Consider the following 23,190-nt stretch of genomic DNA (forward strand, 5'->3'; position numbering starts at 1 on the left):
TGAGATCCTTTTTCAAATAATTATTTAATAATTTCTTTATAGATGGCTGTTTCAAACATTCGATAACCATCCAGATTTTAGAAGTTTTTCCCGCCATCCGAGTGTTACAATATTAGACGCACAGGATTTTGACGAAATGATTCGGTTCAGGTTCATGGGCACCCACAAGGGGGCGCCAGCTCCCCTGGCTGAATGAAGGTGTCATATATTTGTATTAATTTAAAGAAAAATTTCCACCAAATAAGTTTTCAAAGAAAAGTAAAGAGCTCTATTAAGCCAAATATGTACAGAAATAAACTCAAATAGTCTTCCAAGCGTAAAACTACCACAAATCACTATCAACAATTAAATGAAACTCAAAACGAACAAAAATTATAATAAATAGCCTAGTCAAACTCAAAATGAGCAAAATTAACAGCACTAGGGCAGACAACCCTCATGCCTTCTCAATACCACAACATAACTTAGGCTTTAATTAAAAAAAAAAAAAAAATGACCGGGGATTGTCAGTTCAAAATACATATACTTATGTTTATTCCTTAAAATAAAAAAGGGTAAAAAAAAATGAGTAAAAAAAGTTTTTATTTATTTAAGTTAAAAAAAGTGAAAACATTTAAACATATTATTTTGTTTTCAGTAAAGCGCAAATTATGTTCTGGTCTTGAGAAGGCAGGGGGGCTATCAGCCCTACTAATGTTAGTTTTTACTCGTTTCGAGTTTTACTCTATTTATTCTAATTTCTGTTCATTTTGAGTTTCATTTATTTATTGATAGTGATTTGTGGTAGTTTTACGCTTGGATGATTACTATACTTCATTTCTGCCCATTTTTGCTTAATGGAGCTCTTTAGTTTTCTTTGAAAAACTTGTTTTGTGGAAAAAGTTTTTTTAGATGAATTTCTGTTCGTTTTTTATTGACAAAGTCATTTTCATGAGAAAAAAATTTATATCTTTTCAGTTTTTTTTTTCTATAAGAATCTATAGATTGGGCGTAACTGTGGGGGTTTGACATGCCCAATATCCCGCAAGAAATAGTTGCTGGACCGTTCTACTATGCTGAACAAAATAGTTGTTTCAAAATTTTGACTAGATGGGTTTGGGAAATAAATCAGCTTGAGAGACTGGCTGATTGCCCTCCAATCTCTTTTTAGTCTTAGAAAGGACCCTATAACAACACACAATGTGTATGCTTGTTGTCAAAATATCATATCAAAAATATGTAGGAACAGCTAATGGTATTAAGTTGAAACTTTCAGTATATTGAGGATTCTGAAGAGTGATTAGAGGGAAACCAGCCCCCTTGCCATTTTTAGATGTCCCCTACCTCTCAATACTGATTGAAACTACAAAAAAAAATGTTTTGCTCAAAATATGGATTTTAATACATATTTTGCTATTAAATGGGATTGCATAGCACACCAAAATAAAAATCACTGCAAAAATATAATACTGCTAGGGCACCACTAAGGTAGATAGTCATAGAACCTTAGGGATGATCGAGATTTTCGAGTTTAATCTTGAGGCAGCAATTTTGTTCAATATAGTCCAAAGGTCAAAAACTACCTGCAAGCTTGATATACCCCCTCCCCTCCACAACTCCCAGGACAAGGGCTGTAAGTTATACAGGTTGCACATTCATTGCATATAAGGTTTTTATTATTGGGAAAAGGAGCATGGTTGATTTGGGTCTCCAAAAGGCTTTTTTGGAGACTATTTGACTTTATTTTTGCTTATTCTTGGCTTAATGGAGCTGTTTACTTTTCTTTGAAAAATTTGTTTTGTGGAAACTTTTTTAAATTAATATACGTCAAAACCATGGTCTCAATTGCTACTTGGTTTTCCATCGGAAACATTAGTCATTGCGCGGGCGCGATGGTGGGGTCATGAAGCTTGTGTGGTTTTAGGTCTGTGTAAAAAAATTTCAATGGAGAGTATAGGACTTTTCGCTACTGTATATTACCTTTACTGCTGTGCACACAAAGAAAGTCAGTATAAGGTATAAATCAGGTACGTAGATCATGAGTAGGCACTTTGTGTCTCTTTTGAACGCTTATGTTCAGTCCATCTCCCCCCTTCATTATGCCAAGTTGAATCCAAACAGCAAAAGCTGATAAGTGTGAAAGAAAAGGTTTAATCAAATGCAAATCAAAAGGCCAAGTATAAAGCCATGTGGAGCAACAGAAATAAATTATGAGAAATTTGAAAACAAGATCATTATGATTACAAATTAAAATTTCTTAAAATTCCGACATTTTTATCTAGCTTTACAAGTGAGAATACTTAACAAAACTTAATATAAGCCACATATTCAAGGTTCAAATTTTTTCCCCATGAATTTTGAAGCTTATGGCAAAGGTTAGTAAACATACAAATACAGAAGTTTTATTAATTGCAAAATAAAAGGATATAAAGCAATAGCATGCAATATGTGCAATGGATGCAATGCTTCACATCCACAAAGTAACTAAAAGATGATTTGAAGCAGTCAGGGATACTTAATTGCATCATAAGCTGAAATTTGACCAGTTTTTTTTGAAATGTTGTTTCTTTTTCTTCTTAGTAAATAAAGCTTCCTTTCCTCAATGGATTAACAAAGTCAAACTCGTATCTTTATTCAACTTTGCTGTGATATCATTTTTGCCGAGTTGATTTTTTTGACATATTCTGTCTCTCTATCTCTTCTGATGTACATTTTTCAACTTTTGGTTCCCCATGTTCAACTCAAGAAGCTACAAACAGGATAAATAACTGGTCCTATAGTTGGAGCAATTTTGATTCTAATATCAGGTATGACTATAATCTAACCCAGACATAAAGTCTGCAAAATTGCGAATAGGAAAAAGGGTACTTGGTGTGCACAAAATAAAGAGCTGGCCTTCCTCAACTCTAAGATTTATATAATTACACCAGATCCCATCTACCCAATGAGAGGCAGCTGGGAATCAGCCAAGACTAGGGCTGTGGAGTCGGAGTTTTAGTAATTTTTGCCGAATGGAGTCAGAGTTGGAGCTATATATTGAAAATGTATGGACATAAGAGTTGGAGTCAGAATCAGTTATAATTTATAAGAGACTTCACAACTCTGGCCAACACAGGTATAAAAGACAATTCATAGTATTTAGCTCAACTAGTAACATTTCTAATGCAAACTTGATCAAGCCATGCAGCTACCTAAAGTCTTATAATTTTTATAAAAATTATGGAAAATACAAATATAATTGAAAAAGAGATTGGAAGGCAAGCAGCCCTTCTCTAAAGCCCATTCATTTCCCGAATGCAGCCAGTCAAAATTTTGAGACAGCCATTTTGTTCAGCATAGTAGAACGGTCCAGCAACTAAGTCTTTAGGAATATTGGCATCGTTTGGAAATGATATTAGGTTTTATTTTTCAGGTCAACTTCAGAAGTTAAAAAATTGAATTAAAAAATACAGTTTGTGTCAGGATTAAACATTGTTGAAAAGTTTCTCCAACATACAAATAGCAACCCAAACAATGGATTCTTATGAAAAAAAAAAACCGAAAAGATATAAAATATTATCTTTTCCATGAAAATGACTATGTCATTAAAAAAATAACAAAAATTAAAGAACTTCTTCCACAACACGAGTTTTTAAAAGAAAAGTAAAGAGTTCCACTAGGCCAAAAATGAGTAGAAATAAAGTCAAATAACCTCTCAAGCGTACAACTACCACAAATCACCATCAATAAATAAATGAAACCCAACACGAATAGAAATTGCAATAAATAACCGAGTCAAACTCAAAACGAGCAAATTAACATGAGTAGGGCTGACAACCCACATACCTTCTCAAGACCAGAATATAATTTGCACTTTACTGAAAACAAAATACATTATAAAAATTGTAATTTTTTTTTTTACTTAAAATAAGTTATTTAAACTTTAAGGAATAAACATCAGCATCTGTATATTAAACTGACCATCCACAGTCATTTTTTTTTTCAGTAAAGTACAAATTATGTTCTGGTCTTGAGAAGTCATGGGGGTTGTCAGCCCTACTTATGTTAATTTTTGCTCCGTTTTGATTTTGACTCGGTTATTTACTGTAATTTTTATTCATCTTGTTCGAAAGCCAAACAATCAGAAAAGTACTAATCGTTCATAAACAATTTGTGTTTTTAGTGAAGAAAGGAATCAACTATAATTAAAAAAAATAGCAACTGAGGACGATAATAAATTCTTTGCTGTAGAAATCTTGGGTTTTAAAATTCGAATATGGATTGAAAATTGGGAAAAAAAATTCTATACGAAAACAAAAGGCGAAATAAAATCAAGGTAAATCATAAGGAGCTAGAAAATTTAATAGTAAAAAAAAACAAAAAAAACAAACATGAAGAATAAAGCTGTTTACTTCATTAACACCACATCAAACTTGTACTGTAGGGAGAATAAATCCTCAAAGTACCAAGGATACTAAAAATGAAATCTAATTCTAAAAATTTGTTATTTGGAAACTTACGCTGTCACATCTCAAAAAACTAGGAAAAACCAGGAATTCAATTTTTAATAAAAGAAAATCATCATCAATCTCTAGAAGTATAACTTTCATGATTGCTTTAGCAAAAGATTAACGCTGCCGAAAATCTAAGCTATGCATTAATATGAATATGATAAAAGATCTAAAGCCGAACCGGCCAACCATGAAAAAAAAAATAGAAAAAATATCAAGACGAAGAAACGGTACTACAGCCAGTAGAAGGAAAAGAGAAACCAAAACAACGTGTCTATTTCTCCTGTATAAAACAAGGCGTTTTCAACACTAAATGTAGATCAAAGATAAAATCTAAAAATCTAAAAGTAAAAGCAATAAAAAAGATAAAAACAAACTAAAATCAATATATATATATATATATATATATATATATATATATATATATATATATATATATATATATATATATATATATATACTATATATATATATATATATATATATATATATATATATATATATATATATATATATATATATATATATATATATATATATATATATATATAATTAATGCTACTGCGATTGAGCATCACTAAAACCAGTATAGATATTTTATTTTTTTTACTTATATAGATTTTATCTTTCTTCTTCGTCCACATTTAGTGTTGAAAACACTGTTTTGTATAGGTGAAATACCCACGTCGTTTCTCTTTTCCTTCTACTGGCCGCAGTCCCGGTTGTTTCTTAATCAAGATATTTTTTCTATCTCTTTTTATTTAATATTAATATTATTACCTTTATTCAAGATTTAAAACTTCTAACTGTTTGATTTACATAAAAAATACCTTTCTGAAAGGTCATTTAGATTATTCAGTTCTTTTTTGTTTATCCTTTTAGTTGACAATTGACACATTCATAGAATCCCTATTTTCCTCAGTTTTAAAAATATCAATTTTATTATTAAACTTTTACATATTCCCACTAGCCCATATCTGATCAACAGCCCGACTAAACAGAATGAGTGTTTCATCTCATTTATGTTGTATTACTCGACGATTAGCTGCAGGCAATGTAGGTGTTGACAAACGTTGGTAGGGCTTGTTTGTACACAAGATGGTTTCAATTTGCCTCTTTCAAGATTCAATTGTGGCAACAACGGAGAGGATTTGCACAGCAAAAACAATCTTTATAGGTGTATAGCACCCAAAAGAGAAAATGGCCTAAAATCCCGGTTTTTACGTAGGAACAGACCAAGGATGGAGTCAGGAGGCAAACAAAGTTTTCATTTTGAATCCTGTGTCAAAAACTGTGGTAGTTGGATTTCCTGTGGCAACAACTGCCAAATTTAACGGAAAATAACCAAAAGCAAACACAATGTTCATAGATTAGCCGATGCTAGCCGGTTTGTTATTAATAAGCCCAACTTTAAACAAAGCCAAATGATAAAACACCCAAAAACAAGATAATTCCATCAGAAAGATAAGATGTAAATTATATAAACAAAATTAAAAAATAAAATAAATGGCCAAATATTATTATCAACTATAGCTCTTTGGGTGGATACCGCTAACCCATGTGAGGTTCGATTTTTTGAATCCCTTAAGCAGGTCCAGTAGCAAACCTGCCATAATTATACAGTGACTTGTGTAATTAATCACATACCATCAGACATATAAATAAAACCTCATAATATATTTTATAAATAATAAAAAGCACAAACAAAGACACACCAATAGGTAAGCTGAAGTTTAAAGCAATAGATTACAGACCTAGCATATTAAAATAAGACTAAAACACCATAATTTACTAAGAAAACATAAATTTAAGGCAGGCCAAAATCACAGATGTTAGATTAGACGATTTTAATTACTGACAAACATAGCCTACATCATTGTACGGCTCTTATGACTGATCAAATAATATAAGATATAAAAATTTAAACTCTGCCTGTTAAATAAAGCGAAACAGAAACGACAAGAAACCTAACCATAATCATTAAAATTACTTGGGTCAGAAGAAGCACTTGGTCTTCGCTCTTGGAAAAATAGAACTTAGCAGCTTAATACAACAAACTGTCTCTCGACAGTAACATTATGAAGAGAACATTTCGAGAATGCTAAAGAGGACGTTTTCGAAGTCAACTTAAGACAGTGTGCTGTTGAGTTCGTTTTTACTTTATTTTAAGTTGTGTAATTTGTTGTGTAACAACCACATTACCAAACACAAGGATAACCTAACTCATATTTTGAAAGGCGAATAGATGTACATATTATTAAGTTTCAGTTTACTAAGATCCCATATATCATGAAAACCAAAGGATACGTGTCAAGGAAGTTGTCTAGAAGTTGGCCATGGACCAGTCTCTTCAGTCCACATTTTAATTCAAACCCTTTGTTCTAAATGTCGGGGTAGGCCAAAGGAGCTATTCTCCCTAGATGCGCCACCAGCAGGCACATCTTCACCTATAAAAGTTAGTGCAAATGTCCCTTCAAAAGGCAGACTTATTGTGTCAATTTTTCCCCCATTAAATTTTTATTCAAGAAAGACTTTGAATTTTTGGCTGGCAATTCCTGTAATTTGAAGCGACAAAATAATCAACTAGCACATCAAGAAACTCTCGTTCAAGCTGATCTAGAATGGCCTCAAGAACTCCTTCTGGGTGTCTGTTAAAACGTAAGCCTTTACGCAAGCAAGAAGTGAATTGTGGCATCTGCTTTTTAACTTCACCTCCTTCCCGTGCTTCGGCTGATGCCACCCATCTGTTTACGTATGTGCCGACTTTTTCAATGTCACAGAGATGACCTTTCTCTTTTAAGTAATAGCAAAGAGTGTTGATAAACCAAGAGCCTGAAATAAAGAGAGATCAAAGATGAAAAAAAGAGATGAAATAAAGATCAAGCTTAAAATGAGATAATGTGTATTTGAAAACGATAAACACAATGAGATGAATTCATATTAAAAAAAAAATGAAAAATATTAAACGTGTCTATGAATATATCCAACAGAAAAAGAAGAAATTAATATACAGTACACACCATAAGATGGAAAGGAAACTTACACTTGAAAGAATAAAATAAAAAAAATTGAAATTTTTAGGGGATGGGAGAGGAAATTAATTCATGGAGGCTTTCACCGAATTTTTCGGAGAAAAGGAGAGAAAAATGACTCCGACGAATATGTTAACAAACGAATTTTCTCAAATAACATTACAAACCATCATCAATGAGCATACACCTACAAAAGGGAAGGGGGATAGCTTAGACTGATCAGTCTCCCTCCCTCTATCAGAGGGCTCTATTATTAAGAAACGTGTTAAAAAAAAACATTACCAAATTGGTAAATTGCTAATTCTAATTGTTTGCTGACAAAAGAAATGTAAGTTGCCAAGAGCAACTTTTTTATATTTGCATAAAAATGGTGAAGTCATTCAAGTGGAGAAGTGTCAAATCAAGGAAAATTCATTTTTAGGCACTTTTTAGCCATTGAATTTCCAAAAATAAGGAACATTATAATTCTTTTTAAATTCCACTTCGAGGGAAGTGGTGGAAGGGGGGGTCAAACATAAAGCCACCCCAAGGTACAGTTTAGCTAGAGCTTATCCCTTTCCTTGCCTATTTAAAGGATTTTACCGTCATAATTAAAATTAGCGCAGAGCAATCAACACTCCAACTCATTTCTCAATGGTATCCTCATAATAGATTGAAAAAAATATAATACACAGGGAGCTCCAAAAAATTAAGAGGAAACCTAAACTGTAAAGAAGAGCATTCAAATATTTGCGCATTTAGATGCAAAATGATCATGCCATTTAGACGGGACTAGTAAAAAACGGAAAGCAAATTTTAGGCACTTTTTAGCCATTTATTAAGCGAAAATGACTTGTTTTTACGAATTTTTTTTAACGAGGGGAGAGGGGGTGCAAGACTGAAACATCCCTTGGATATGGCGTTACTAGAATACTAGAATCCCTCCCTTAAGTTTTTTGAATCAGCTCCTTTCCAGGCCGTGTCCTTTTTTAAAATTAGAAATTAAGGAGTAATACCCCCACCACATCGGTAAATTCTCCGATAGTGACCTGATAATCAACGTCACTAAATTTTATACACAGGAAATACGTATTTAGTGACAAAGTGAAAACTACTCACAAATACATTGTGAGACGTAACGCTACATATCTGGCAGAATTTGGAAGCCTACCTAGTATCCAGGTTCAATTCCCGCTAAATCCAAGTTTTTTTTTTATTTTCTTTTTTTTTTTATATACATATATACATATATATATATATATATATATATATATATATATATATATATATATATATATATATATATATATATATATATATATATATATATATATATATATATATATATATATATATATATATGAAGTTCAATCCCTGTTTTTCGGGTGAAGAAACTATTTTAAAAAAAGTAAGGCCTTACCACTGGTTGTGTTTCGAAAGGAGAGATAACCAGGAACGGTTGAGTACATTTCATAGATGTCATGGTATTCTGGAAGAGATGGGGTAATAGGTCCGTCATGCTCTATCGATAAATCCTTGCTATTTACCACAGTTGATGCTACGAATCAATTTGAGTTTTCATTAAATATCCAAGAATCAATTAAAGAATGAAGGAGATACGCATTTATAAGACAAAATTACAACTACATAAAAATAATATTTATCGTAAAAGGAAGGTCAAAACTAAAACGATATGGAGATGGCTACCGTCTTTTCCTGAACTTGAAGCACCGCCAGAAAATTGGAGAACTTGAGGTAACTCAAGAACTTGAGTAATTTGAAAAGGAGGCAATTTTATATGGGAAAGGGACTGTTGTTCCCTTAAACGCGCAAAATTAAGCGCTTATTCTTTACAAAATAATACAAATATGAAACCTAAATAAAAAGCACAAGTTAAAAGCAAAATGGACCCCCCCCCCCCTTTCCAGACATTCTCCAGTGAGCAGTTGAAAACAGTGGCTAGAAAATAATCCTTTCCCAATATTTATCCCCTACATCACCTCCAGGTAAATGCTCTGATTCATCAAAACAGCAAGCAGGAATAATTAAGAAAGTGATCATGTGAAATTACCAAAAAGTTATAGGTCTCTGATCATAATTTTACCAAGCTTGCTATCCACTAGAAAAGCAAAAAATAATCTTGGAAATGCTTTCACTTGGAGGGGCGACCTAAAAAATCATTTCCTAAGCCGTAAAGTAGAACCATTTCTATTCTCAAAAAACAATTTGCATTACAACGAGTTCCTTTTTCCACAAGAGATGACACAATGTTTGCATTTTCACGGCTTTAATAATTCAATAGAGTTATAAAGGATTATTTTAGAATTATTTGATTCAACTTGGTTCACAGGGCGAAATAACTTTGTAATTCTCTATTCTTTTACGCATTTTGTCCTGGAAAAAAAAGGTAATTATTTAGCCTTGGCCCACCTCATAAGGAGACATGTTAAGAAAACAATTCTTACTTTAAAATATGTATAATGATCCTAGTTCTTATATTATCTAACAGGAGAACCTTTATCATCAAGTCTTTCCTCTAAAAATCCTCAAAAGAGAAAGTTTTCAAATATCACCACATTTAAAATTCAATGCTTAAGTCTTTTGAAATTGCTGCTGTAAACTGCTGCCAAATAAGTTGTTTTATAGATAGAGTTTATAGATAGCGTTTATAGATAGCGTTTTATAGATAGCGTTTAGCACGTGTGTCAAAAAACGTGTTTAAAGAAAAAGTAGTGGTATATTGAGATTATAGAAATTGTTAATTCTGTTATAAATCATGCCATTAACAAAATTTATTAAAACAACAGTATTTTCGCCAGTGCTCATTAAAAAAAAAACTCGTTAAAAAAAAATATTTCACCACTGCTATTAATATTTTGTATTTACGCCACTGCTATTCGCCCTTCAAAATTCCGTGCATCTTTTGTAACCTAACCTAACCAAACCTAACCTAACCTAACCACTGCTATTAATATTTTGTATTTACGCCACTGCTATTCGCCCTTCGCCACTGTTATTAATATTTTGTATTTACGCCACTGCTATTCGCCCTTCGACACTGCTATTCGCCATTTGCCACTGCTCTTAAAAAAAAAAAAAAAAAAAAGACCGGCATGAACGCTATCTATAAAAGAACTTATTAGGCGGCAATTTAAAGCGGCAATTTAAAAAAACTTAAGCATTGAATTAAAAACGTGGTGATATTTGGAAACTTTTTCTCTTTTGAGGAATTTTAGAGGAAAGACTTGATGATAAAGGTTCTCCCGTTGGATAATATAAGAACTAGGATCATTATACATATTTTAAAGTAAGAATTGTTTTCTTAACATGTCTCCTTATGAGGTGGGCCAAGACTAAATAATTACCAAAAAAAATTCTTTCTCCAGTCAAAATATTTCTTCTTGAGACTTTTCTTATCTTTTTTTTCTGCATCGGCATTATCACTAACCTTACTATTTGCAATATTATCTTATATGTTATTATTATATCGTAATTTGAAATTATATTAAATTGTTAATATTTTTCTTTTACATATTTTGTCCTGGAAAAAATATTCTTTCTTCTTGGGTGAGACTTTTCTTCTCTTTTTTTTCTGTACCGGCATCATCACTAACCTTACTATTTGCAATATTATCTTTAAAATTATATCGTAATTTGAAAGTATATTAAATTGTTAATATTTTTCTTTTACACATTTTGTCCTGGAAAAAATATTCTTTCTTCTTGGGTGAGACTTTTCTTATCTTTTTTTCTGTACCGGCATTATTACTAACCTTACTATTTGCAATATTATCTTATATGTTAATATTATATCGTAATTTGAAAGTATATTAAAATGTTAATATTTTAATATTGTATTTTGTAGTATTATACGGGAGTATTGTAAGCTTGGCAAAATTGCTGAGTTGTATATTTGTGAATTTAACAAATATCTCCAGATTTTAGCAATATTTTGTTATATGAGTCTAATCCCTTCACGGAAGAAGCTCAAGCCAGCATCTCATCCCTTAAAATGCCAAATTTATCTCTGTTCTGTGCATCAAAATACAAAATTGACACTTGTTATCAGAAACTGAAATCCGTTCAAATCTAAATTCGTTTACTCAAATGAATAGTTAATTAAGGTGATATTAGAAAGGAAAGGAGCGAGAAATATTCATCAGACCATTTTAAAATACTAAAATAATACTTATTTACTTTTCTAATTACTATTATCTATTTATTTTTCCTGATAGTAAAGACTGTCAAATTCTGTGCTGCAGGAGGTGGAGCACAATTTTTATCTAATCCCCACAACAATGCTATTTCTTCTCAAATGCTAGTCCACCTATATTCGTTTGTTGTTTATTCTGATGGGAGGGGGAAGGGTTTTGAAGTTAAAAGAATTCATTGAAAGGATTTTCTAACTTTTGAATGGGAAAATTCTTTTTGAAAAACCTTATTCTTGGCAGAGCCTGTTTCCAATTATTCAGATTATGCATGACTTAGGATGCGATGCTGTTATCTTTAAGCTCCTCAGGATGTTTTTTGATGAGCAAGAATGCTATTCTAGATTTGGCCATTCTATAGTTTTCAACCAATGTCATTTTGACTTTCGGGGGCCAACATTTACCTTGTGCTCAATGAAGTGTCAGGGAGCGGCAAGAGAAGATCGAAGGTGGATGAAGAGAATTCAGTTCGAGGGGGCGGAATATTTGGTAATAGACGATTAGTTCTCACGATATAAATTCCTACTTGGCAAAACTTTCAGGGGATTGAAAAGAGATACCTTGCTTTATTAAGCCTTGAGCGACTTGCATATAAATATCACCTCATTCCATTCCAAACAATGAAGACTATGAAGCAATAGACCAGAAAGCTTAAATCCCAGCCCTTGAGCTGGATTCCACACCATATTTAAATTACTTTTCAAATTCAGGAACAGTTTTCATATATTTGAAACCTTATATGTAGAAAAGGAGTAGATGAATGAGACCGTAAACATCCTTCCATTCCTACATTTACGTTGCAGATACATTTCAGGTTATATTTTACATTGCACCAAATTTTTCATGTATTTTCAAATTGCTCTAGAGCGAGATATATATTATAAAGGGGTATATGAAAATTCTATCAAACATAAACGTATATGGCGACTAAACTTTGTGAGTCTTACCTTGTTTTACAGAACCTTGACAGGCTTGTATGATAAATACCTTTGGTTTTCCAATCAGAGCTGGACAAAGACTACCACGAAACTTCATCTTTATTTCGTCCAGGCTTACAGGTATACTGTTACTTCCCATGATTTGCCCTGAAAAAAAAAAGTAATTACAAACCACTAGTACGAAAGAGAAGGCTGTAAGATGTAATGGCCCGATTGACAATAAAAATATCCAATATCTTTCATTTATAACGACAATATAAAAATAATTATATTTTGAAAGGATTTTTAGCATCTTCACCCCCCCCCTCCCAAGAAAGTTTTGAACAAAGGTCAGAGATACTTTCAAAATGTTAATATACTTGAGTTCTTTCCTTATAAAACCCCGTCACCACATAAAAGTCAAGAATTAATACTACTGTCATAACTTTGCGATATTTCATCCCGTCCCTGATTAATAGCTGTATCGCAAGGTCTTTCACGGTCACGTTTGAGACTCGTTGTATCTAGTAAAGATCTAGGATGCGACTAATGCATCCTACGAAATTCAGGTACTCTTACAGCTTTTGCTTTCATGTCTCATACAGCTCAACGTTGTCAACGAAGTCCAGGTATCCAATTCTTCAGTTTCCTACGCCATAACCGCCATAGGTTCGGAGCATATAGTTCGATATCAATATAAATAGCAGTGGCGAGGAAATAAAGCCTTGCTTAACTTCAGTCATTGTTCTGAGAATCTTGTGTTTCCTCAACATCAGCACAAGACCGGTTAGGTCAAAAATAGTGTTGCTCTTGTCTCATATGCTGGTCCATGATGGAGTTTATTCCGTTCAGCAGGATCATGAATAAAAGCTTCCTTAGTGTCAATAAGAGACATATTTTTCTCCAGTTTTCACATTTAGATGCATATCCTTTTTTAACACGCACAGAGAGGATGCTCATTGTCCAATCTTTGCATATTTCTTTGGTATTCCATATGGAATTAATCACAGCTGTGCAGATGTCGCGACAGACCTTTGTAGAGGTTTTCAGCATCTCACCAGATATTTGTCTATGCCAGGATATTTTCCGGATTTAAACTTCTTTTATACAGTAATTATTTCTTCAGCCAATGGTGGACCAGCGATGAAGCTAAGGTATAGAATAATGACATCTTGGATAGTAGGCGGGTTACCTGGTAGGACTCTATTTAATAGAATATCAGGGTGATTCGCCCAGACCTTGTTTTTCCTCTTCTCTAGCTAGTTGACAAGCATGGTCTCATACTGGCCTACCGGATTTCCAACGTTTCCCAGTAATTTCATTTGTGGTTCTGAAAACTGTTCTCGATTCCACCTTCTTTGCGGTCTCTTCCGCATTATCAGTTTGGACTTCTCTATACTGCCTCTTGCCTGTTCTGACTCTCTTTCTAATAGCTTTTTCTAGCTATGGTGGATATATGTCTGCGAGTCAACAATACTGGAGAGAATCTAGAATATCTTAGACGATTGCTCATACATTAGTCTCCACGTTTTGGGTGATATCCACTGTTTTTTATGCGTCTTTTAATCCCCAGAGTTTCCTCAGCAACCTCTGAGTATGATGGCTTTATTGATTTCAAGATTGATTCTTTATTGATTTTTATGCGGCTTTATTGATTTTAAGGATTGCTTTCATCCAAAGATTCAAGTATTTCAAATCTGTTGGCTAGTTTTACAACTATTGACCTATTTCTGCATTTCCAAGTTTTTCGAGTCAAACGCTATTTTTTAGCCCGGGTAATTCTTTTTGGGGGCCCTTAACTTGACTCGCCACTTGGCAACCACCGGATTATGGTCCGAGAATATATATGTTCCCCTGTGTGTCCTTATGTCACATAGTGATGTCTGCCATTTCTTACTGATTAGGAAGTGGTCTATCTGGTTCCTTATTCTGTAATCAGAGTTTCATGACTCTTTATGCATGTCTTTGTGGAGAAGAGGGGTTCTGCTCACAACCAATCCGTTTAACTTAGCCACCTCAATTAATACCTCACCATTCTTGTTTCTTACCTATAAGCCTTGATCGCCAAGAACTTTACTACAGAAAAAACTGTCGCTTACATCTTTCACCTTAAATATCTGACGACGCATGACATGTCGTGTCTTAGCGCATCCCATAGATCTCCATTGAGCTGAATGTCGAGCTGTCACTTCACAATCTCTTCTGCATTGTTAGTGGGGAAATAGCATGCCACTAATGTCATCTTTGCACGGTGCCCGTTGAGGCAGACTGTTAAAGCCACGTTGTCTCCTAGTTTCCAGATATTGAGTGTCTTTGCAGTTAACTCGGACAACGTTAAGCCAGTTCCAGCTTCTCTTCTGCTTTCGTGGCCACTTTACATAGTTCTAAAGCCATTGAGGAGTGTTTAGATTCCACACCCAGTTCAGCTCATTTCAAATACGACAAGTGAGTCCGGACCATATCGGATCATTTCACATTCAATTTTTCAGGCTTCCAGGCTGGGACCATGATATGCATATCTAAAATTTGAGACTTAAAGTTGATGTTACATCCAGCGTTTGCGTCTATGGTCGTGCTTGGGTTGTCATCATAGAGGAGATTCCAGTGTAAGTGTTATAGTGTTTTTTTTTTGTAACTAGGTTTTTTCCAGGAATTTTCTTCCTCGTTCTGGGGGTGGGTTGTAAGCCCAATGGGGATCCTTCTCCATACAGGCTTGTGACTGAAAACACCCAACAAACGTCGAGCTACAGGCAGAGTTAAAAGAGAATATGAGTAGAAATAATAAACATTAATCCAGTAAACAGAACAAAATTCTTATGGTTCAAAACTTATTTACATGTAATCTTTCTATTTCTCTAAGGTACAATGATATTAGGTAAAACTGAGTTAAGTTTTAGAGTAAACGTTCAGAGAAACTTTTGGAGTTCAATTTTTAGTTTCTGGTTTCAAGTTGCGTTTTTGACTATAGAAGACCCAAAGTAATAGTAAAACCAAGTGTCTCTTTCCTTCATTAGGATAGCAGAACTAGCCTTATCTATAATAGATACCGACAATAAAATCCTTTACTGATAAAAAATCAAACTTTTTCTATTAAAATATTTAAATAAGTAAAAATAACTTGAAAGAAATTGAGAGGCAGGCACAGAAACAAAGAAGATAAACAGGCAGAGAAAGAGGTGGATATAAAATGGTGTACCTTGAGTCCCATGAGACAGAATGCACACAACTAGGCAACCGAACATATCCTCTCTCGATATATCTTCGAGGTCCCTCATTATTTGTATATGCGTTCTACTCTCAAAGAGTTTAATTTTGAAGCCAAAAAATTTAAATGTCTCCGATAGAAAATCTCTGTCAACGTCTGTTCCAATTCGTTTATCTAGTTTTACGTTATGAACTAGACTTCGTAAGGAATCACTTTCTTCTTTCCAAAAATTTTTCTGATTGAATATGACACAAATTCCGCTAGGGTATGAACTCATATCGTAATAATCGTCACTAGATGGTATTTTAGTATGCACCAGAGTCTGGGCTAATGGGTACTTATCTATTTCATTACTCATCAGCTTACAAAGATCACGTCTCATTATTCGTTGAAGACCTAAATTCAACAGGCTCATGTCATTTAAGCTAATTCTTTTGGCGAGAATAAGTCTCATGAGAAGTAATTCGATGGCAACACTGGTATTACTAGCATTAGAAAGCACTGGAGGAAAGAGAGAACATAAAAGCTCAGCTTCTTCTGTTGTCATTTCATCATAGACTCGGAAAAGAAGCACTCTGAGCGGATTCAACTTCTTTTGAGACTGATATGTGTGCTTGCAATAGCCAAAACATGGCAGTAGTAAACAAGCATCACACAATTTAACTTCATGGTCAAATAAATCCTGACAGCCAGAGAAACGTATATCAAATATATAATGAATAAATGTTGCTGGATTTAAAAGTGTACTGTGAATAGAATTAATGCACTGAGCTTCATCAGAGGCAATTAAAAACAGAAATGACAGTTTGTCTTTTATCAATATTTTTTGAAACAAATCAACAAGTTTCTCCCTATTACGCTTGGGAGAGTCAAATTTTGAACAATTATCCATCATAGATATTTAGCTTATTTTGCTCTCTTAAGAGGGTAGGCGTCTTTCTACCTATAAAGAAATTTTTTCAAGAAAATATAAAACAAATAGATATTGCACTACGAGTAATGCCAGATGCAAAAAAAAGCAAAAGTGTATACATAATCGACTAAAAGTGGCTTTTTCTTATACTGGAAGCTTATACCCCATAACATGAAACTTGCAAAATAGATTTGGTCTAAATTACAGCCTGGGGATGTGCTTCCAGTTAAACATATTTAAACCTATAGGTTAACTGTAGGATATGTGAGTGTTGCAGGATTTCACACTGTGTTGTTCATAAAATTGATACACTGAATCTCATAGAGGGAATCAACAATGGAAAGTACAATTCGTTTTTATTAATACCCCGTTTTTATTATTATTAATACTTAATGAAACAAATCAACTACTTTCGCTAGTCTACTCACTAGTCTCAACTAGACTATCCAGCATACAGTATTCAACTAATTTTTCTCTTCAAAAAATGAAGAAATCTTTCAACGTATTTATTTTTAAATAATGAACTGATAAAGAATTATTTCCAAGACAATGCAACTTAACTAAACAGTGCACAATTTTTCTGCAAACTTTGTTTATACTAATTAAAGCTCTATGGCAACGCTGCGCTGCCTATGATAATGCTTATATACCCTTTTGAAAATTTGCATGCATATACTTTTTTGTTTAATCAACCCCCTCCCACACCCCAAAAAAAAGTTCCCTAAAAGTTTCATCTTAATACCCTTAGTCTCATTAGTTATAGCGACCATAGTAGCAGTATCATTAGAATACACATAGTGCCTTTTGGTTAGCTCAAAATCCACCATAATATACCCTAAAAGTTCCAACTTACAATGTAAGCAGTTCTTGATATATTGCTATTACACTCTTTTGACAGTCTACGTGCTCATATTTCGTTTTGTTTTATTTCAACATCCACCAAAACCCTCCTTGAAAGCTTCATCTTAATAGCAACAGCAATAGCAGCAACAGTTGTAGTAGTAGCAGTAGCAGTAGTAGCAGTATACACTTAGAACCTTTGGTTTATTTTTTTTCGGGGACGGTTTTAATAAAGGATTTTTTTTGGGGGGGGGGTACAGAAATGGCTTCAAAAAACAGGGAAAAAATTTGTTTATATAAATTTTTTTACGTTTTTAAGAGTCTGAGAAACATTTTTTTTTTGGGGGGGGGGGGGGTTCAAACCCCAAACATCGCCCTTGGATACGACCTTTAGGGTTACACTGAATATCGTTTTTATGTCTAAAATTCCCTTCACAATCGAAGCTCGGTCTCCTAGTACTGCTTATACATGTACACAAAATTTCTAAGTAGTGAGAAAAATATACATATTTGCTTAAATTCATGTTATTCTATTTTCAGCAGACATTTGGTACAGCATGCTGATACAGAGATAAATGTCTGACAAGTAGCGCTGGCGTTGCATGAAGTGCAACTAATAAGAGTAATAATCCTCAGTACATTTATATCAATTCCTTTTTTGACCCAGTTAAAAGAAATATTTAGAAAAGTAAAAATAGCAAGAAGTCAGCATGGTATTATACATAGTAGCAGTTCTACATTTATGGGTTAGTATGTGAATCCAGAACTTAAGGAATGGGACGTTATCAGAATTTATTAGGCATTTTCATTTACAAATAAGAGAATTTGGAGCTATTTTGGAATTTCAATCAAATACTGGAAATAAAAATTAAAACAATTAAATGATTCCTGGAGCGGATCCCCCTCAAACAAATTCAATGACCAAACTACAGCCAATTTGACCTATCTAGTTATGGTACAAATATTATTACAAAAAAACACTAAGTTTTATTTTCTTTTTCAATGATTTTTTTTTTTCATTGAGAAAATTATATTCACTATATACATACCTTCTTATTCTTCCATGATTCCATTTCTGTCCTGTTTTCAGATGTGGAGGATGCATTCATTTCCACTTTTGAAAGTTTTAAAACAAGAAACTCTAATCTTGAACTGATGGATTTTAGGAAGTAAAAGCACTTTAAATATTAGGGAAACAAATTTGCCCTGTGCAAATGTGGCGAAACAAAAATCATAGAACAGTTTTGCAATTTTGCCATTAACTAGGCTCAACTATTTACTTGATGATATGGTTTCAAAGGCAACGTATTTGGAAAAATATTAATATGGAACATATTATGTTCAGTTTTATTTCTCATTCACTGAACATCTAAAAAGTGGATTATATATATATGACTGAAATTGGGAAATACATGATCCAGCATTCAATTAGCCTAGTTTGAAGAAAAAGTAAAAAAATGATCTGTGAAATTTTCTTCAATTTCAGAATCTCTGAAAAAGAAAATTTGTGAAATGGAAAAAAATTAGAAAATACAGAGGCGGAAGTTCGTGAGCTGAAAATGAAAGCTGCAAAGAATAAAAAGATAATAGATAGAATTAAGACGGATCAAAAAGGTGCAATGTGATACTCTACAATTTTGACCCAAAGATAAGGGGTTCTAGTCTAAAAGAGGACATACTTAGATGTTTAAATGAAATAATAAGAGGCACCAGGTTTATGTAGACAGATATCAACGTTGTTTTTCGTTTGCCTTCAAACCAGAAAGTCAGACCAGTCGTAATTAAATTAGCGCCTATGGAATTAAAAAAATCCCTATTTACTTTGGCTGCACTTTTCAAAAGGTTTCATTTGGCAGTAGCCCCAGATTAGACTTCTTCAGATTTAGTGGTGCGCAGTAAGTTGATACCAATTTTGGAAGCCGCATGTACGGAAGGCCATTTACATGCAAAGCTGAGGGGTGTGACACTTTTTGTGGGGGATAAGATTTTTGCATACAATAGTGAATTGGGTAAAGTGAAAGAAATTGATGGAGAACAACTAAAGGTTATAGCAGTAAAGGAAATGAGAACCCATGACCATCAGAATTTAGACTTAAATCCTAATATGTATAGAGGCAATGAAGTAATGGACAATGCAAGTTTAATTAGTAAAGAAGGATCAAAATCAGTCACGCATAGGGCAGTTATTGAAGTTCAGAAAGGAAAACGTACGCATGATGAGATGGCTAACCCCCATAATGATTTTAATGAACCTGGGATAGCTTACGCTCGTGCCAATCAGAGCAATCAAATTATTTCGCGTGAGAGAAGCGGATCGGTAAATTCTTCTTCTAGTGGTCAGAGTTTTGGAAGCGCTGCTTCGGTATTTAGTGTAGAAGAGAGGGACCGGGCTGCTTTCGTTGGTGGGCAATATCATATCCCCGTTAGCCAAGAACCTGCGGTGAATTTAGCTCAGCAGAGTGTGAGACAGGGCAAAAGAAATTGTAAGAACATTAGCCCTTTGGAGCAGAATAAAGGCGCGAAAAAAAGTAAGCACGATTCACTATGGCCCTGTATTCCCTATTCTGGCAAGTTTGACTGCTTCCCAGGCACTACTATATCCCCCCCAGTAGGATGCTCCTGGTAAAAAACCGAGGATTTCACTATCTGGCGAGGCGCAAATGATTCGTAATCCTGAATCGCCTCCCAACCGGGAGGCTCTTCAGGATTACGAATCAAAATTGCCAGAATAGGTAATACAGGGCCATAGTGAATCGGGCTTACGTTTTTTAGCTTGGAATTTGCAAGGTTATAGTAGGAAAAAGTTTGAAAATCTATTAGAGTCAAGTATATCAGCCGGTTGTGAAAGTTGGGATGTTGTTTGCCTTGTTGAGACGTGGAATTCTCAAGATCATTTTTCGTCATGTGAAGATTTTGATGTTTTTGAATGTAGGAGAAAAGTCGGCAAATGGTAGATATTATGGAGGAGTTTCGGCGCTTGTAAGGAAGGGTGCATTTAAATTATTTTGTAGGCTAGAAAGTGAGGCTGAAAATTTATTGTGGTTATTATTATCAGTTAAAAACGTTCACCTTGTTGTGTGTTGTTTATTTGCCTCCGAATAATAGTTCTTACAGCTGTGAAGATACATGGGAATTGATTGAAAATGAAACACATATGTATAAAAGAACGTACCCTTGCCGTAATTTTGTTTTTTAAGGTACTTCAATGCATATAACAATGCATATACTAGAGAAGAAGACAAGTTGCAGGTGAACCCCATGTTCACCTGCAATTGTTCACCACCATGTTCGGACGAGTTGTTGGTGAACCCCATGTAAATGAACCAGGTCAGAATGTTTGTTTGGAGAATGAATGTGAGTATGTTTTCCTATTAGGAAAAGTAGGGATAGGTCTCTGAAAATAAACAGATGGGAAGAAATTTTATAAATTTTTGTAAAAAGGAAGGGTTACTAATTATAAACGGAAGGTTGGGAGGAGATTTGGGTATGGGTGATTTTACGGGTTATAGTGGGTTTAGCCCAAGTTAAATTGATTATATTTTAGTAGTTTATCTCTCTGGCCATGGGCCGTGGACTTCAAAAGCTGAGAGCGTGTATTCGGCAGTCAGAAAGCGTAAATGAAAGGTCTACGTGCAAGGAAAGGATCCGTAAACCAGTTTGGATAGCCAAGAAGAAAGAAGAATTGGTTAAAATGGACCTAGAAAGTGAGAAAATTCAGAATGATTTATAATGATTCAATTTTGAATTTTTCAGAGCCAGCTGAATTGGATCAAGCTGTTTTGGTAATTACAGAAAGAATTTATGAGAGCATCAAGCCTTCATCTCAGGATAGGAAACATCCTGCCAGAAAAGGTGAGGGTTTTTTTCGATGAGGAATGTAGGTAGAAAAGGGAAGAGGTAATTAGGGTTTTCAGGTTACTTAAAGAAACAGACCCATTGGATCAGGAAACAAATTTGCGCAAGCTAGCTGAGTATAGAAAATTAAGGTCAGATTATAATAGGGTTAAAAGAGTCAAAAAGAGAGAGAGAAGCAGATGAAGATTAATGAGGAAATTAAGAGAGCTTATGGTGTGAATAACCCAAGAGAGTTTTGGTTTGTAGTTCAATGTTCAATCCAGGGCCCGGGAATAAGAGGGGATGTCCCACCAGTTGAGACGTGGCCAGAATATTTTGAAAATAGGGAGTCAGAATATGTCAGGGCATATGGGTCGAATGGTTAGAGGATAGAGAATTAGGTCTAAGGATGGTAACATATCCTTCAAGACAAAATTGTTACGATTTAATTAGGCCTGTATCTCAACAAGAAATTTGGGATCGTTGGAAAAAAGTGAATGGTAATTCATGTCCAGGAACAGATGGTACATCTACAAAGGTCTTGAGGTTAGGAAGGACAACTTTAATACCCACGTTGGCCGCAATTTTCTTGTTTGTAGTGGAGAAAGCTTGTTGGGCTTGCTCATAGGACACTTCTGTAGCAGTGCCTCTTTTTAAGAAAGGTAATAGGAAGTTACGTGAAAACTTTGGGTCTATCTTTATGTGCAATGTGGTGAGTAAATTGTTTTGTAAGGTTCTGGAATTTAGGTTAAGAGATTGGTTAGATAAGGGGGAAATACTTAGCCCAATGCAAGCAGGATTATGATTGACATTCAGCACTGTTGACCATATTTTTACTTTGGATATACTGAGAAGGAAATATGCTATAAAGAAAAATGGTTGGCTATTTGTAGCCTTTTTAGACCTGAAAAGTGCTTTTGACTTGGTAAATAGGAGGTTGTTAATTGAGAGCCTGTTGGAAATAGGCTTACCATCTAGTTTTGTAGCAATAATAGCAGATATGTATCAGAGGGTGAAATTTGTTGTCAAGGTTATGGGAAAGTTTTCTAGGCTGGTTACACCTCATGTGGGTGTGAAAGAAGGATGTACTTTATCTCTTAAGCTTTTCTCCTTGTTTGTTAGTGATTTAGATAGTTTTATGAAAAGTAATGGAGCCCCTTATGTATCTTTGGATTGGTTTAGGCTATCACATATGTTATTCGCAGATGACATAGCTCTAGTGGCGGATAGTAGAGAAAATCTTCAGGCGCAATTAGATATGATAAAAAAATTATTTAGAAAAGAAGGATTTAGTGTTGAACGCTAAGAAGTCAATAGTACCAGTAATTAGGAGCAAAGGGGATGTTGATTCTGAGGTTCAATTTAATCTTGGAGGAATGATGTTAGAGGTTAAAGAAGAATTTGTTTATTTGGGTGTTAAGTTTAATGCATTAAGGGGGATGTTTAGGCACATAGAAGATTGTAATTTAAGGGGTAACAGGCTAATAAATATGCTTTTGAGAAGTAATTTAGGTCAGCTAGCTGACATGAGGATCCAGAAAAGATTTTTCCAGACAAAAGTAGCTTCTAGTCTACATTGGGGTTCTGAGGTTTGGTAATTTGCTAAAGCAGCTAAGCTAGAAGTAGTTCAGTTAATATATTTTAAGAGAATTTTGGGCTTGAAGGATTCATTTAGTTCAGTGGTACTGAAAGGGGATTTGGGGATTTTCGCTTTAAGGAGTGTTAGATTGGTTAGAATGCTGAAATTCTGGGAAAAAATAATTAGGCTACTAGAGTTTGGCTTCTAAGTCAGC

The 23,190-nt window shown here is 34.1% G+C and overlaps 1 protein-coding gene across 2 annotated transcripts in view; it reads right to left on the minus strand.

The window, feature by feature from the left end:
* Nucleotides 1-5,077: 5,077 nt before the first annotated feature.
* The window catches only part of LOC148956670 (caspase-7-like), a 48,854-nt gene continuing 30,741 nt past the window's right edge, over nucleotides 5,078-23,190 (minus strand). For both annotated transcript variants that reach the window (XM_089086620.1, XM_089086630.1), the window contains exons 2-5: nucleotides 15,802-16,753; nucleotides 12,636-12,773; nucleotides 8,901-9,038; nucleotides 5,078-7,301 (exon numbers count right to left, since the gene is read on the minus strand). In XM_089086620.1, coding sequence (XP_088942746.1) covers nucleotides 6,991-7,301; nucleotides 8,901-9,038; nucleotides 12,636-12,773; nucleotides 15,802-16,705 — 1,491 coding nt within the window. In that variant the 5' untranslated portion in view covers nucleotides 16,706-16,753 and the 3' untranslated portion in view covers nucleotides 5,078-6,990. The remainder of the gene's footprint in view (nucleotides 7,302-8,900; nucleotides 9,039-12,635; nucleotides 12,774-15,801; nucleotides 16,754-23,190) is intronic.

The sequence above is a fragment of the Artemia sp. Qi Xiang Cuo genome, chromosome 1, assembly GCF_049724085.1.
Source record: "Artemia sp. Qi Xiang Cuo chromosome 1, ASM4972408v1, whole genome shotgun sequence".
In the NCBI taxonomy this organism is placed as follows: Eukaryota; Metazoa; Arthropoda; class Branchiopoda; order Anostraca; family Artemiidae; genus Artemia; species Artemia sp. Qi Xiang Cuo.